This window comes from Pelophylax lessonae (assembly GCF_965119305.1).
Source record: "Pelophylax lessonae genome assembly, chromosome: 7".
NCBI lineage: Eukaryota > Metazoa > Chordata > Amphibia > Anura > Ranidae > Pelophylax > Pelophylax lessonae.
The window spans coordinates 37,942,377-37,957,912 of record NC_138774.1 but is presented as its reverse complement, the minus strand read 5'-3'; the positions used below and the strand labels follow the sequence as shown (position 1 = coordinate 37,957,912).

The 15,536-nt window shown below is 44.9% G+C and overlaps 1 protein-coding gene across 1 annotated transcript in view; it reads left to right on the top strand.

Annotated features, from left to right (window-relative positions):
- The window catches only part of KIFC1 (kinesin family member C1), a 48,085-nt gene that overhangs the window by 26,910 nt on the left and 5,639 nt on the right, over positions 1 to 15,536 (top strand). The window contains exons 8-14 of the mRNA XM_082264070.1: positions 62 to 229; positions 506 to 628; positions 4,127 to 4,243; positions 4,324 to 4,497; positions 4,590 to 4,757; positions 6,411 to 6,549; positions 11,762 to 11,901. Coding sequence (XP_082120196.1) covers positions 62 to 229; positions 506 to 628; positions 4,127 to 4,243; positions 4,324 to 4,497; positions 4,590 to 4,757; positions 6,411 to 6,549; positions 11,762 to 11,901 — 1,029 coding nt within the window. The remainder of the gene's footprint in view (positions 1 to 61; positions 230 to 505; positions 629 to 4,126; positions 4,244 to 4,323; positions 4,498 to 4,589; positions 4,758 to 6,410; positions 6,550 to 11,761; positions 11,902 to 15,536) is intronic.

Here is a 15,536-nt window from a genome sequence, read left to right as displayed (position 1 = left end):
TTTACTGCTTGTTAAGAATATATAAACTGAAATCAGGCATTCATTTCTTCTGGTTTTATAGCAAAAACTGATTTGTCTGGAAGGAGAAAACTCCAGACTGAAAACCCTTGTAAGTGATCAGAGTGCAGAGATCTCTTCCCTGAAGCATACTGTGGAAGAGAGGGATACACAGGTGTATGCATTGGAGACTGAGCGGAGGAGGTTACATAACACCATCCAGGAGCTAAAGGTAAGCCCTGTCCACTATGGGGGAGATTTACTAAAACTGGAGAATGTAAAATCTGGTGCAGCTCTGCATAGCAACCAATCCGCTTTCATGTTTTGTTATCAAATTCTAATTGAACAAGTTGAGGTTAGAAACTGATCTGGCTAATATGCACAGCTGCACCAGATTCCAAGTTCTCCAGTTCTAGTGAATCAACATCTATGTATAGTAATTCTGCTTCTTCTAGATCTACATAGTATGTTATGGGTCTCCTTACTGTTTGTCTTCTCCCCATCACAGGGCAATATACGTGTATTTTGCAGAGTAAGGCCAACCCTCCAATCGGAGAAGGCCCTTCCTGCTGGAAACATCCTCTTCCCTCCTAATGATGAGAAGGCCATTGTTTTAACAAAGGTGGAGGAGGTAAGATATTATACTGCATATTTACATCTCACATAAAGATCGTCTGTATTAAAATGCACAGAGTTTAGTCACCTAAGATGTGTGTGAATTCCATCACTTTATCCTTTTTTAATATATCCAGCTGAAAAAAGCAAGTTTGCAAAACCTTCTGGGTCTTCACTGGTCATTGTCGGCTCTCATTGCTGCCCGGGTAATAAAATTCACTTTTATTCACCAGGCAGATGCTAGGCACAGTTTATGCATATATTGGACTCTCTTGAGATCCTGCAGATGCCTGCAAGTCGGCATTTAGCCAATTATTTAATTTTTTTTTTTAACCACTTTGCCGCCCGCCCTATAGCAGATTGACGGCGGTAAAGTGGTTGTACTATCCTGACTGGCCGTCATATGACGTCCTGCAGAATGGAGTGCTCTGCTTGCCCCAGGGGGGGCGCACAGAGCGGCGATCGGTGCTGCGATGTCACTCTGATCTCCGATCTCGGTAGAGCCTAATGAAATAGGCTCTTTACCATGTGACCAGCTGTGTCCAATCACAGCTGGTCACATACTAAATAGGAAGAGCCGTTGATTGGCTTTCCTCAGTTCGTGCCTGACGGGCACAAGTAGAGGAGAGCCGGTCTGTGGCTCTCCTGACAGGGGGGTCTGTGCTGGTAATCAGAGCATTGATTACCAGTGCAGACCCTTGGGGGGGGATGGCCACCAGGGATGGCAATCAGGGCTCAGGGAGCCTTTCAGTGCCCTCCCCATCAGAGCTGCCCATGATTGCCGTCTATCAGTGCCGCCTACCAGTGCCCATCATTGCCATCTATCAGTGCCGCCTACCAGTGCCCATCATTGCAATCTATTAGTGCCCGTCAGTGCTGCCTATCAGTGCCCACCAATGCTGCATATCAGTGCTGCATATTGGTGCCACCCCATCAGTGCCTGTCAGTGCAGCCTCATCAGTGCAGGGAAAAACGTATCCATTTACAAAATTTTATAAAATAAACAAAACTTTATATATATATATATATATATATATATATATATATATATATATATATATATATATATATATATATATATATATATATATATATATATATATATATATATATATATAATTTTTTTTTTTTTTTTTTTTTCAAAACCTTTCGGTCTTTTTATATTTATGCAGCAAAAAAGAAAAACCTTGTGGTAATCAAATACCACCAAAAGAAAGCTCTATTTGTGGGGAAAAATGACATAAATTTGGTTTAGGTACAGTGTTGCATGACCGTGCAATTGTCATTCAAAATGTAACAGCGCTAAAAGCTGAAAATTGGCCTGGGCAGGAAGGGGGTGAAAGTGCCCTGTATTGAAGTGGTTAAATCTACAGTGCAATCTAAGGGTCTGTGCCGATGGGCTTTTGTTTACATCAGATCCCTGTACATGTTCATGGGAATGCACAAGCTGTTTGAAACTGCCTAGGACAGTGGTTGGCAACTTGCACCATATTGTGAAAACTATTGGGACACTGAATACCCAATACATTTGAAAAGGTGTGGGTGGACGCAGAGTCCATCTACAGTGTCTGAATAAGTTGGTATGTTTTAATGGCTACAAGAGTTATCAGGCGCGTGAGCTACAAGCCCCAAATAAGTCCCATATAAAAGTATATGACAAGATCCTAGGGAAAAGAAATGGGGAACAGTCCAGAAACTTAGGGCTGCCATCAGATGGGGACAAGCCAAGGTTCCAGTAGACGGTAAATGACACATAGAGGCGCCTCTAAGAGTAGACTGTAATGCTTTAATACACAATTTACAATAGTAACTCACATGGAGTAAATGGAGATGAGCATGGTGATATAGGACAGTCAGGTGGATCCTCCACTGTGTGATCATCCACTAGCACAGCGGCACCGCGTAGACTGCTCCCCACTGGAGGCCGTAGGTCCGGCTTTACGGCAGATGGAAATCCAGATCGAGCCTTGGATAGCAGAAGATCCGGCGGCGTGGTTGGATGACGTCCCTGGGATGCGACGCGTTTTCTGAGCGTGCGTGCTGCAAATATATGGCAACCATGCTCCCTCACAGCATATTACAGCCGCCCCTACGGTCTCTGCGCTATAAACAAAAAGACCAACAATATGTATTCTGCTACATGTTTTTGGTAAAAATAGAACCAGTGACACTAATACAGTGATCAGTGCTAAAAATTTGCACGGTCACTGTACTGTCACTGTACTAATGACACTGGCTGGGAATGGGTTAACATTAGGGGGGGATCAAAGGTTTAACTGTGTGCCTAGACAGTGTTTGTGCTTACTATGTGTGCTGCTTTTACTAGGGGAAGAGATGGATTTAGTCCCTGATTTGCAAAGAATGCATCCCTTACCCCCTGTCAGAACAGGAATCTGCCTTGTTTAGATGGGCAGATCCCAATTCTGTGGTTTTTACCGACAATAGGCAGGTGCCGGAGGACATTGAGTGCCTGGCACCCGCAGATCGGCTTCTGCTGTGATTTATCACAGCTGCAGCAGCCCACCGGAGGCTTGCGCACGCCCCCTGAAGGCAGAAGTCCGGAATTGCGTATATATTTCTGATCTCGGCGCTCAGCTGCTGCCCTGAAGCAGGAAAACAGCTGTGGGGCGAACAGCAAGCAGTTATGCCACCCATAAGGTTTGTATCTCAGTCGGTTCAGTAACGATCAGCCAAGATTCGAACCATCTATGGGGACAACCAGCTTGTAAGATTTTGCATGCAATTGTCAGCAGCTTTAAGCCACTAGAAAAAAATCAGTGTGTTCTCCGAATAGGGGGTGGCTACCAGCGACCACCCCCAATTGTTGCAGGACAGAAAATGGCATCATCCTATGGCCTGCTTTTTAGTGGAGTTGTCCTTTTTAATAAATCCCCACCCCATCCCCTTCCCTCAAGTGCAGGCAGCCCTATTCATTCCTATGGGACTTGCTGTACTTCCGGATAAGTATGGCTACCCATAGGATTGAATTAAGCTGCAATGCAAATACACAGACTGAAGAGGAGCCTTCCAGATCCTTGTCAAAGGGGAACTCTCTGAATTGCGGCTCAAGGGAAGTAAAAATTCAGGCTACCTGCACTCTGTTTTAGGGACTATAGTAAAGGACAACTTCACTAACCGTATCCTTTACCCCATCTTCAGCTAAATTCATATTTTATATCAAAGAAGGCATACCATAGGTCCATACTAAGGCCAAATTGCCTTTTGTAAGCATGCTGCTTTGCCCTGTACTGAAAACATATGTTTAATAGACTTTTTATATGGCATCTTATTGAAGACATAATGGGGGAGATTTAATAAAACTGGCGCAACTCAGCATAGAAACCAATCGGCTTCCAGGTTTTGTTTTCAAAGCCTAATTGAAGAAACTGACGTTCGAAAATGATTGGCTAACGAGCACGACACCAGATTCTGAGTGCTCCAGGTTTAGTAAATCAACCCCAGTGTATCCGCTGACTTTACAAACTATAATTTAATTTTTATCCTTTTTCTACAGTCCCACATTGGCAGAGAGAGGAGCCAATCTGTGAAATATGACTTTAACTTTGACTGCGTCTTCCCACCGACCACTGGCCAGGCGCCCGTGTTTGAGGAGATTTCATTGCTGGTCCAGGTAGATCCTGACTCCATTGTCCTTGGCATTGTAGGTTTCCTGGTTCAATATGCTGACTACATAACCTTTCTCCTTATTAGTCTGCTCTTGATGGGTATCCGGTGTGCATATTTGCATATGGACAGACTGGCAGCGGGAAAACGTACACCATGGAGGGTCCAGATAACCTCTCAGTGGAGACAATGGGGATGATCCCTCGGGCCATTCGACAGATTTTCAGCAGTGCAGAGGAACTGAAGACAAAGGGGTGGCAGGTGAGAGTTGTCTCAGATTGTGCATGGAGATGGATCAACACATAAGTGGCTACTTCAGCTTTTTTCACTACCTGCTCTTTACATTCCCATAGTACAAATTCACTGCCAGTTTTCTCGAAATCTATAATGAGACCATCAAGGATCTGCTGGTAAACCGGGTTGACAAGAAGCAGGAATACGAGATCCGCAAAGTAAATACCACCAGCAATGAAGTCTTTGTCACCAACCTGCGCTATGTGGAGGTCTCCAGTGTAGAGGAGGTAAGCCCGAAGCTCATAATGGTTTTTGTAGTTCAGGTTTTGACCCCTTGCCCTCCCAGTGACTGGACAGTGAAGAATAGCAGATGACTGATGAGCTCCTCTCCTGGCTTTGGCTTATCCACCTAAATATATTTTCGGTCCGTCAAAACAAGATGCGCAAAGTCTTACAGTTTTTGCTTAGAAAGTAGTCACCGCTTGAGTGGAAAAGCCAGTGTCCTGCTAGAATGCTGCAGAGAAGGACCCATGCATTCTGTATGTAAGCATCATTGGTCACTCTGCAGAGGTCAAACACACCACCTGCTATTTTAGACCTATAGATCTGCAATCAGCAAACCTCATGCTCCTTGGTAATTGGAAAAGCTCTACCTCTGAATTGAACCTTTGCAGATTGACCACTGAGCTAAGTCCTAGCTAGAGCTCTTTAATTAGCTGGGAACATGGTTGCAGTTTTTTTAGGTCTTACTCTGCAAGGAGTGTGCCAGGCTTCTGCAGAGACACCATGGTTTCCACACAGAGATCAAGTGCCCCTGAGCAACGTGATGGCAGGGGACAGGCTATTCTAGCAAGGCTGTGGCTACTTTTTGAAGAAAACTATGTACAGTATAAGACTTTGCAAACTGTTTTGTTGTGATGCACTGTTTTGTCACGTTTTTGGTATTTGTGTTGGATATGTGCAAAGAGAGGTCACACAAATACTAAAAAGTATAACCTTTTTTAAAAGTAATGACAGATAATGATAAAGAAAATATAACCAGAATACTTAACTAAAGTGCGTGCGGGAGTCATTTTCCGGCAAGCTCTCGGCAAGGGAAGCTGAAGGTCAGCTGGACCTTCAGAGTGCATGCGCGGCTGCATGCACTGCAAATATCTCCTAAACCGTGCCGGTTTAGGAGATATTAATTGTACCTACAGGTAAGCCTTATTATAGGCTTACCTGTAGTTAAAAGTGAAAAAAAGCGGTATACTAACGCTTTAACAATAACATTCCTTTGGGATATGGTAAAGCTATGCTTATGCCATTATATGGCTCCTTGACCAGGATTTGGAGGCCTAGAATGCATTATGGCACTTTTCCACTGCAAGTACCGGCTCCGCCCTGCTTGGCCCAGTTTACTTTTCCACTGCTGGTACCGCATGGTACGGTGTTGGAACGGTTTGGTACGGTATGGTTTGCTTTTTCACTAAAGTTAAGTGGGTGGGATAACAACGGGGTGGGTGGGATTCTCTGACCAATCAGTGGCTAGTAGTGACTGCATGCAAAGGATTGTGGGATATGGTACCTCTTGAAACCACAATCGAGGTGGTACCGTTTTTGAGAGCCGTACCGTTCGGCTCCATGCAGTGGAAAAGCGCCACCGTACCGAACCGTTCCTACACCATACCATGCGGTACCAGCAGTGGAAAAGCACAAAAAGCGAGCCGAACCATTCGGTTCCATGCAGTGGAAAATCGCCATATGTATGTGAGCCACTTTATTAATGTAGGAAATATGCAATTTTCCCAACATGCACCTGGAATGTATTTGGTGGAATAAAATTTGATTTTCACTTGGGCTTTAATTTACAATGGAATGCCTTTTCAGTGTATGAATTGCCTACTAAGCATTGTTTTGTTTTGTAAGCACTGAAATCTAAACACTTCTTTTTATCTCAGGTGCACGACCTTCTCCATGCAGCTAAAATGCATCGCTCCGTGGCAAAAACGGCGCTTAACGACCGGTCATCTCGCAGCCACAGTGTTTTTCAACTGAAAATCGAGGGCGAAAACAAGTTAAGAGATGTCCATACATCGTGTAAGTTTCTGCAGAGGTTAGGAGTGCTGAGTTAGCCTTGGTTACTAAAATGTACTTACTCCAGCCAAATGGGGAATATTTTACCAACCAAAAGATTTGTATTTCTGAACATCCAGTTCTGAGATTTACACAGCTCTAGCATATGGTACTGGTATGGTACTGCCCTGTCTGGCAGGCCAGGGGACCAGAGTTTTCTCTGCTGCTGTTAAGGGGTTGTAAAGTCATGAGGTTTTTTTTATCTTAATGCATTCTATGCACTAAAGTGATGCTGAACCTAAAAACGTTTTTAACCTTATTGCATTGCTTGCATTAAGGTAAAAAACGTTTTCAGGTTCCCTGTTCCACTCTTTCCCTGTATAAAGGGGAATAGCAGAGAGAAGAGATCAGCGCTGTGCATGGCTGCATCTATTCTCCCCTTTCTTCCTCTTCACACAGCGTTCGAGCAGGAGCAATTGCCTCTTGCTGCTGGCAATCAAATGCAGTGAAGAGGAAGTGGGAGCAGGCCTAAGTCCTGCTGTGTAAGTCTATGGGGCACGCTCCATAGACACACAGGTCGGAAGAAAGCACTGTTTGTCCCCATAGTAAGTGACTTGCTATGAGGACACACAAAGAGGAGGATCCAAAATTGCCGCCAGGGACCTGAAAAGAGGAGGATCAGGGCTGCTATGTGCAAAACCAGCTGCACAGGCAGGGGAGTATAACATGTTTTAATTTAAAAAAAAAACAAATCTGACTTTAGTAACTTTTTAAAAGCGGATCTTCGCTGCATCCGAGCACCACAAACCAAAAATACTCTTTCTTTAATTCATTTTCAATGTTCAAAGCAAATTCCCCCATTCATCCATGTCTCCCTGCTTTTATTTTGTTGAGAAATCACTTTGAAATAAAACACCCCCCTAGCATTTCTGGCTGTGGCCATCTTCAGTAAGGGCAAATGTTTCATGTAGCATATACTTCCTGGAATCTATTTACCCTTAGCTCAAGCATGCTGAGAAAACTTCTCCTACTCTCTTTCCCCTCCTGAAGATTTCAGAGATGTAGGACATCATTTGCCTAGGCACGGAAACCAGGAATTAACTAAAGAAATGTAAAAAAAAAAAAAAGTTTTTAAAACAAGTAAATATGATATTTACTAATGCTAGCAGCAATATAGATTAAAAATAATTAATGTTGATTGAGTGAAGTTCCATTTAAGATAAAAAGCCTTCTGTTTACAGCAGCCCCCCCTCAGTTCCCCCTAATACTTACCTGAGCCCATCTACATCCAGCGATTGTTGCAGGAGTGTCTCGGCTGCATGAGAATCTCCCTCCTCATTGGCTGAGACAGCAGAGCGGCACCATTGGCTCCCGCTGCTGTCAATCTAATTGTTAGCCAATGAGGAGAGAGGCGGGGCTGGGCTGCATCTCAATGTCTGAATGGACACAGGGAGTTGGGGCTCAGCTCGGGTCCCCCCAAAGCAGGCTGCTTGCTGTGGGGGCACCCAACAGGAGGGAGCGGCCAGGATCACCAAAGAGGGACTCGAGAGGAGGAGAGGATCCAGGCTGCTCTGTGCAAATCCACTGCACAGAACAGGTAAGTATATAACTTTTGTTTGTTTTTAACCAAAAAAAAAAGAGAGACTTTGCAATCATTTAACATTAAAGCCAGCCATAATGTATGAGTAGGCTGAATGTACCTAAGTTGATTGATCAACTTGGATGCAATCAGCCTGTTGGATTTTACATGCAATTATTTACTAGTGGCTGTTATAGACGCTAGCAATAATCACTGGTTTCTCCCATCGGGGACAGCTTCCCCCGCCAGGAGAACACTGACTTCGCAGGAGTGATTCCCAAATAACACTAATTGTGTCGAGCAGTTTTCTTCCAAACAACCAGGAAAGAAAATCCCCCTCCGTCAATGGCCAGCCTTTACAGGTCTTGTCCCTCCCCTCTGCCTATAACTGAGCAGTGATTAGATAAGCAGCAGGACCAATGAGCTCTTTTTTTTTTCTCTTTCAGCATGTCTCTTGTTAGCACATGAGCACTGCAGCTCAACTGATTGGCTTCTTGTGCTGCTTTTCTCCCACCCAGTCTGAAAGGTATACTGGCTCCCAGAATGGAGCATGTAAGGCTGAATGTTTGACTCTATTCTCATTTAATAAGACAATCTAAGTTCTTTTGGCTGTACTTCTCCTGGGGATCAGAGGAGTGCATTTCGTTCTGCCCTCCTGTGACCTGTTTTTAGCTGACCCGTGGGCTAAAGTCTGCTGTTGGCTGATGTTTCAGAGCCGCTCCAGGCTCTGGAGCAATCCCGGCTTTAATGTTGGCATCCACCCAGGTGCCTGGACCAGCAGCTGGCTCAGCTTCTCAGTGCAACGCTGAGAGCCTGAACCAGCTGCCCCCTCCGCCTCCACAGACCAATTCTCCAGTGAGTACTGGAGGGGCAGACCAAAGAGCAGTGATTGGACAGTAACTCACTGAAGATCGCAAACTGAGCAATCAGCAGTTTTTGATCACTCAGTTTTCGGTCTTTGAGGCGGCCGGGGACAGATTCGACATTTGAATGATGCTGCATCCAGCTAGGTAAGTATATATGGGCTTCCGTCGGTATACGGCTTCCTTGCAGTCTTAAACATAGAGATTCCAGCCACCCTACCTACAAAACTAGCCTGACAACTTAGCTTGTATGTGTCTGAAAAACAACTAACCCCTTTATTGAACAAGAAACAGACTTTTATACACTTGAGAAGTATGTCAGTCACTACATAAACAATGACCCGAATATTTACCCAAAACATCACACTATGGTTGGATAACGAGGTACAGCTGACTCATGGCTAATCCCATCTAGACAAGGTTATCATTCACATGCTAATTAACTCAGCGCACTTAAACCAGCTGGGATGACAAGACTGTCCAGCAACAAAGCTAAAACAAAATTACACATTATCCGAAGTATAAAAACAGATCACCTTATTATACAGACAATGACAATAGACCCCAGTATCAGTCTGTCCGTCTCCTACATTGAAGTACATGGAATACACATTATTTAGGAGTCAGACTTCATGGCGATGGTCTACAACAGTCTAGGTCTCACAGTGTAAAGTGGGATTAAATCTTCATAGTTATATTGTTGATAATTATTTCTGTCCCCTTTGAGTAATCCAAACCATATTCTGTGTCCATTAGTCCATTATTTCCTTGGTCACCCTGTGCCCCTAATAGACACAAGGTGACTTACACATAGAGGAGCCTAGGGGGCAGAGAGGGATTTCCCAACCTCTTTAAGGTAAGCTGAGTTCCACAGACCCCCCAACCAAAGTGACTCCCATCACACCGAACTTCTCCATTAGGCCTCACGCACCCTGGACGTTATAAAAACGCCAGTAGCTTTTATTTTTTTTTTTTTTATTTTGGGTTTTTGGCTTTTTTAAGCAAAATTATACTCCTCAAAAGCTTAGGACTCAAAAACGTTCATAAACGCAGTAATAGCCAGGTTTTTCAGCTTTTTTCAATTTGAGCGTTTTTACACCTAAAAAAAAAAAAAAAAAAAAAAAACAAAAAACTCCCCTTCAAAGCCACTAGTTCTGGGGTTTTCTTTAGCCAGACAACGCCCCTGCCAAAAACTGCTGATAACAGCCTTTGTGTGCATGGACACATAAGATAACAAGCTAGGGTGTTTATTGGCTGTGCATAAAAAAAAAAAATGCCTGAAGCCAAAAACAGCAGCTGTAAAAATGTCCAGTGTGCAAGACGCCTAAAAGTGGAACTTTGTGTGCAAAGAAGAAAATCGGCACACAGTTAGAATTTTAATACAGAGGAGACATAATCTGTCTCCTCTGCATTAAAAATCAATTCCCTGCCTTTATGCCCTGTACACTGAGCTGTGCACAAATTATGGCAATGCCAAAATGAATGAATTCCTGTGCAAGAGTGGGAGTGACCTCATCTCATCTGGGCCAATGAAAATGGCTGAAGATCGGTGTAACGGAACCTCTGTCCCACACTGTACTTGTGGTCTTCCATCAGTATACGGCTTCCTTGCAGTCCTGAACATAGATATCAAATCCTAGCCGCCCCCATACAAAGTTAGCCAACAACTTAGCTCGTACAAGTTAAAGAACCTTCCAGGATCAGAACTGTTTATTGAAACACAGGCACAAAGAGATATACACTGTGGAACAATCACCCCTCCCCTTAGCAGCCAATCCACATACATATATACATCCCATAATAGGTTGATCCTAAGGCAGAAAGAAAAAATGGAATACAGGTACTTAACAATAACAAGCCCCACCCTACTACACTATCTAGCAAGGGTCTATGAGACACTCCTGCCATATTCTAGCTAATTGTCAGTCAAACCGTTCATCTTCATATATTTCCTGAGGGACCTGTTCAGAAATATTATTGTCCCAAGTGAAAGAGTAATCCAAACCATAGAGCATCTGTCTTTCACTCCCAGTGACGGTGAACACCGTCACAATTGGTACCCAGAAGCCAATCCAGCCGTAAAGGACAGCAGCCAGTGGGGAGCTCTGAGAGACCATGGCATTGGATAGTAGGTGAGTATAGTTCCATTTTAAGCGGGTGAACGGCCTTAAACACAGAGTGGGAGTGCATTCGGGCCCAAGCCTCCACTCTTGTGCAGCTATCAAATTTTAACATGCAGCTGTTTTGAGGCAGCTGAGGTGTCTGCAACCACCTTCATAGGCTGCCTGCATGCAGCTGGTGATGGATGCAGGCCTCCTCCCATATGCATATATTCATAAGCACATCATGCATTGTCGAATAGCATCCAAAATCTTTATTGAACAATCACAGAAAACATAGTGCAACATTTCGGAACTGCGCAGGACCCCTTCGTCAGGCATGTGATACAGGTCTCTTGCACACAGTATTGTTGGCAGCACCCATCTGAATGAGGTCTTGTTGGAGAGTAAGTTTTCCCTAATGAGGACGCAGGAAGCATTAACCCTGATTGGTTCTAACCCCTTACCAAATTTAACAAAAATAAAATTGCCCCTACTTATTCTTTAATAAAATTAAAACTGTCCCCATGACTGGAAAGAAAAGAGATTTGAACTTCTTAGTTAATCACAGAAGACATGGAAAGTATGCAGTGTCTTGTGTAACAATTATATATCAACCGTCATTTATTTATATCCTTTTTGACACTAAACAATTTTCCCATGTTAGCGTTTTAATCAAGTATTTATCTCTTTAGCTGTCCTAAGCCTGATTGATCTTGCCGGGAGTGAGCGCCTGGACCGGTCGCTATCAACTGGTGATCGTTTAAAGGAAACGCAGAGCATCAACACTTCACTGTCCACCCTAGGGATGGTTATCACATCGCTGTGCAACAAAGTAAGTACATGCAGTGTTGCTTTGTCTACATTTAAAGTGGGTCTGCACCCAAAAGGAGAAGCTCCACCTGTTTACACACTCCACTGCCACATTTGGCTCTTTAGCAATCTGGCGACCAATTAAGGAGGTGACCGGCAGATTTTAGAGTAACAGAGGGGCGTGGCCTGATGCCAATGTGAGTGGGGCGTGCATAAATCACCTGGGCTCCCTCCTCCTGGGAAGGTAGCTCGGAGTGTCCCGGGAAGGTGGCAGAGTTTGAGGCAGTGAAGGAGGTGGGAAACATTTGGGGAAGCAGGGCCCTGGCGTGCTGGTGTTTGGAGGCGTTGGAGTGTGCTGTGAGGAGAGCGGCTTCGAGCCCTCTTCTGTCCTTGGCTGGCTGGTTGCAGAGCTTGGCAACCCCTGTTTGCCGCTGTGACTGTTAGTGTGGAATGACAGCACACCGCTCGTCTACAGACAGCAGGATTCTGCTCTTCTCACGTTTTGTGGCTTAAGTGTTGGTCTGCGGACCAGACCTCTGAAAAGCCTTAACTGATCTACCTTTTCAGGGAGATCACCTTTTTGGAGCACGCTGGATGACATCATTAAAAGTCTCACAGGGGGGAAGAGTACTTTTCTTCCCCAGGCTGGTAAGGATAAGGAACCTCATCATAGATGTGGTCTGTCCTTCTCACAAGAAGTTTTTCATCCCTCAGCGTCATTATACGCCAGATCTGATTTTTTTTTTTCTGATTAATCAAAACTATAATCGATTATGAAAATCGTTAGTTGCAGCCCTAGCCACGGCCGTGGCTTATGTCAATCACCCGGGTGGAATAAGGAGTGTGTTAGCAGCTCTGGAGGTAGCCCGTATTCTACAGTGGGCAAAACACTTTGTTCTAGCCCTCTCCGCTGTACACATTCCAGGGGTGGAAAACTGATTATCTCATTCGGCAGGAGTTGGACCAAGGGGAGTGGTCCCTTCATCCGGATGTCCATCAGTTATGTCTCTGGTGAGGCACCCCCAAGGTGGATCTTTTAACGTCTCCCCTCAACAGAAAGGTTCCGTTGTTTATGGTACGGTCATGGGATCCTCCGTGGATGCCACAGACACGTTGATGGCCCCATAGGGCCAGTATTGTCTGATTTATGCCTTCCCTCCTCTCAAGCTTCTGCTGAGACTTTCGCAGGATCCAGGCAGAAGAGCTTCTGGTCATTCTAGTAACGCCGAACTGGCCTCGCCGGTCTTGGTATGTCCCTTGGAGACTGCCTCTCAGGGAGGATCTGGTGTCCCCAGGACCAATCTTCCATCCTGCTTTACAGTCGCTGGCTTTGACGGCCTGGCTGTTGAAAGCCAGGTGCTGAAGGATAGAGGTTTGCCTGGTTCGGTGATCCCAAAACTGCTGAAAGCTAGGAAGTCTACCTCAAGGAAGATCTACCATCATATGTGGAAAGCGTCTTAACCTTCCTTTAATTGGGGGGGGGGGGGGGGGGGGGTTGTGCAGAAATTGGCCTTGAGTACCATCAAGGGCCAGGTGTCGGCCATGGCAGTCTTCTTTCAATGACCCCTGGCCACGCACTCCCTGGTGCATACCTTTTTGTTCAGGGGGTTTGACATTTAACTCTACCAGTGCGGTCTCTTCTACCGCCTTGGGATCTGAACTTGGTGCCTCCCTTTGAAAATATTAAGGAGATTCCTCTGCTTGCGCTGTCCCAGAAGGTGGCCTTTTTGGGGGCGTTATTTTGTCGCACCCCTTACTTGGTAATCCACAAGGATAGGGTGGTTCTTCAACCCCCCCTCCCCCTCCCCCCCAATCCGTCTGTCTGTTTCCTCTTAAAGTAGTCTCTGATTTCCATTTGAATGTCGACATTGTATTGCCTTCCCTGTGTCCCAAGCCAAAACATCCTGAGGAAATTGCGTTGCATTCCCTGGATGTGGTTCGGGCTATTCGGGTGTTCCTGGCAGCCACAGAGTCTTTTCAAAAGTCACTCCCTATTTTTACGCACGGATAGGCCTCGTAAACGACTGTCCGCTTCTTCTGCAACCATTTCCAGATGGATCAGACAGACGGGCCAATTCGATCAAGGGTCAGGTTCCTCCTACTCTACTGTACTCGGGCGCTCAGTGCTTCTTGGGCCTTCCATCATCAGGCATCAGTGACACAGATTTGCAAGGCGGTTACTTGATCGGAGCACACTTTCACAAAATTCTATAAAGTGAATGTGTTGGTATCTGCGGATGCTTCTTTTGGCCGCAAGGTTTTACAGGCTGCTGTATAGAGGGTCTGTTCCCTCTTCGGGGAGTAATGTTTCAGGTGGGCTCCAGTTGTTGAGCTCCTGTTACCTGGTTGGCTTCAGTTTAGCCTTGGGAATTTTTTTCCGTTTCCACCCCTTTAGGTTTAACACTGCTTTGGGGCGTCCCACGGGTCAAGATTCTCAGGAGCTGTGTCCGTCAATGAACGAACGAGGAAATTGGATTTTTGAATTAACGTGAAATCCATTTCTCTGTGTTCATTGACAGACACAGCACCCACCCCTCTGTGGAGGTGTAATCCTTCCGACACTGCTTGTAACAAAACGGAGTAACTATACCAGAGGGGGGTGATCTAACTAGAAAAGAAAAAGATTGCCAGTACCTATACCTGAGAGGGGGAGTATACTTCCTGGGACTGCCCATAGGCATAGTCAAGTCTTTTTTTGTTTCCTGCCCAGTGTCCTACTCCTGTAGGGGGTAGTATAACCCACTGGTAAAGATTCTCAGGAGCTGTGTCCATCAATGAACATCAGAGAAATGGATTTTACGTTAAGTCAAAAATCCAGTTTTTTTTAAGCACACCCACCGCAAAAAAACGCTGCACAAATATCACATAACATAAAAAAATTGCAACACTCACCAATTTATTCTCTAGGGCCTGTGATAAAAATATAATGTGGGGGTTCTAAGTAATTTGCTAACAAAAAAATGTAGATTTTTACATATATGTGAGAAGTGTCCGAATGTAGGCCGAGAGTTGAAGTGGTTAAAGCGGAACTCCAGGTTTTAACTCTCTGCCCACTGCCCCATTTTAAAAGAAAAAAAAATGTATATAGAGAAGGATAGTGCGTGTATAAACGCAACCCTTTGTTCCAAGGGTCTTCTAGCATGTCCAGTGATGTCACTGGTCCTATCTCTTCTCATGCAGCTGGGGGCACTCTTTTTTCCTATGTACCGAAAGCCCGAAAAATAATGACGTGGGGACTGTTTAGTGCAGTATTCTGAGCCCAGGTCGCCGTGGTGCTGCACCTCTATGGGGGTTCATGACACTCTCAGCTCAGGGTGTGCAGGCTGAATAGAAATGGGTCATTCCACCTGGAAGAGTGGTGACATCTGATCTTGTGCTGGAAGTTACTGTGGGGGACAGCTATGGTTTGAAGTCTTAAGTGCTGCAGAGAGAGTTTTTTTAATCTTATGCTGGCCATACCCTACCCGAAATATCGGGCGAACTCATTTTCGAAAAAAAAATCGGCCATGAGAGCAGACGATTGTGCCATCATGTGAGTTTCGAACGATAAATCGTAGAATGGACATAAATGAATCTGTTTTTCGTTCAGTTTGTCACATATGGCGAGTGCAAACAGTTCGGGTGAGAAACACATTAACCTTTCAATTTATCATTTGT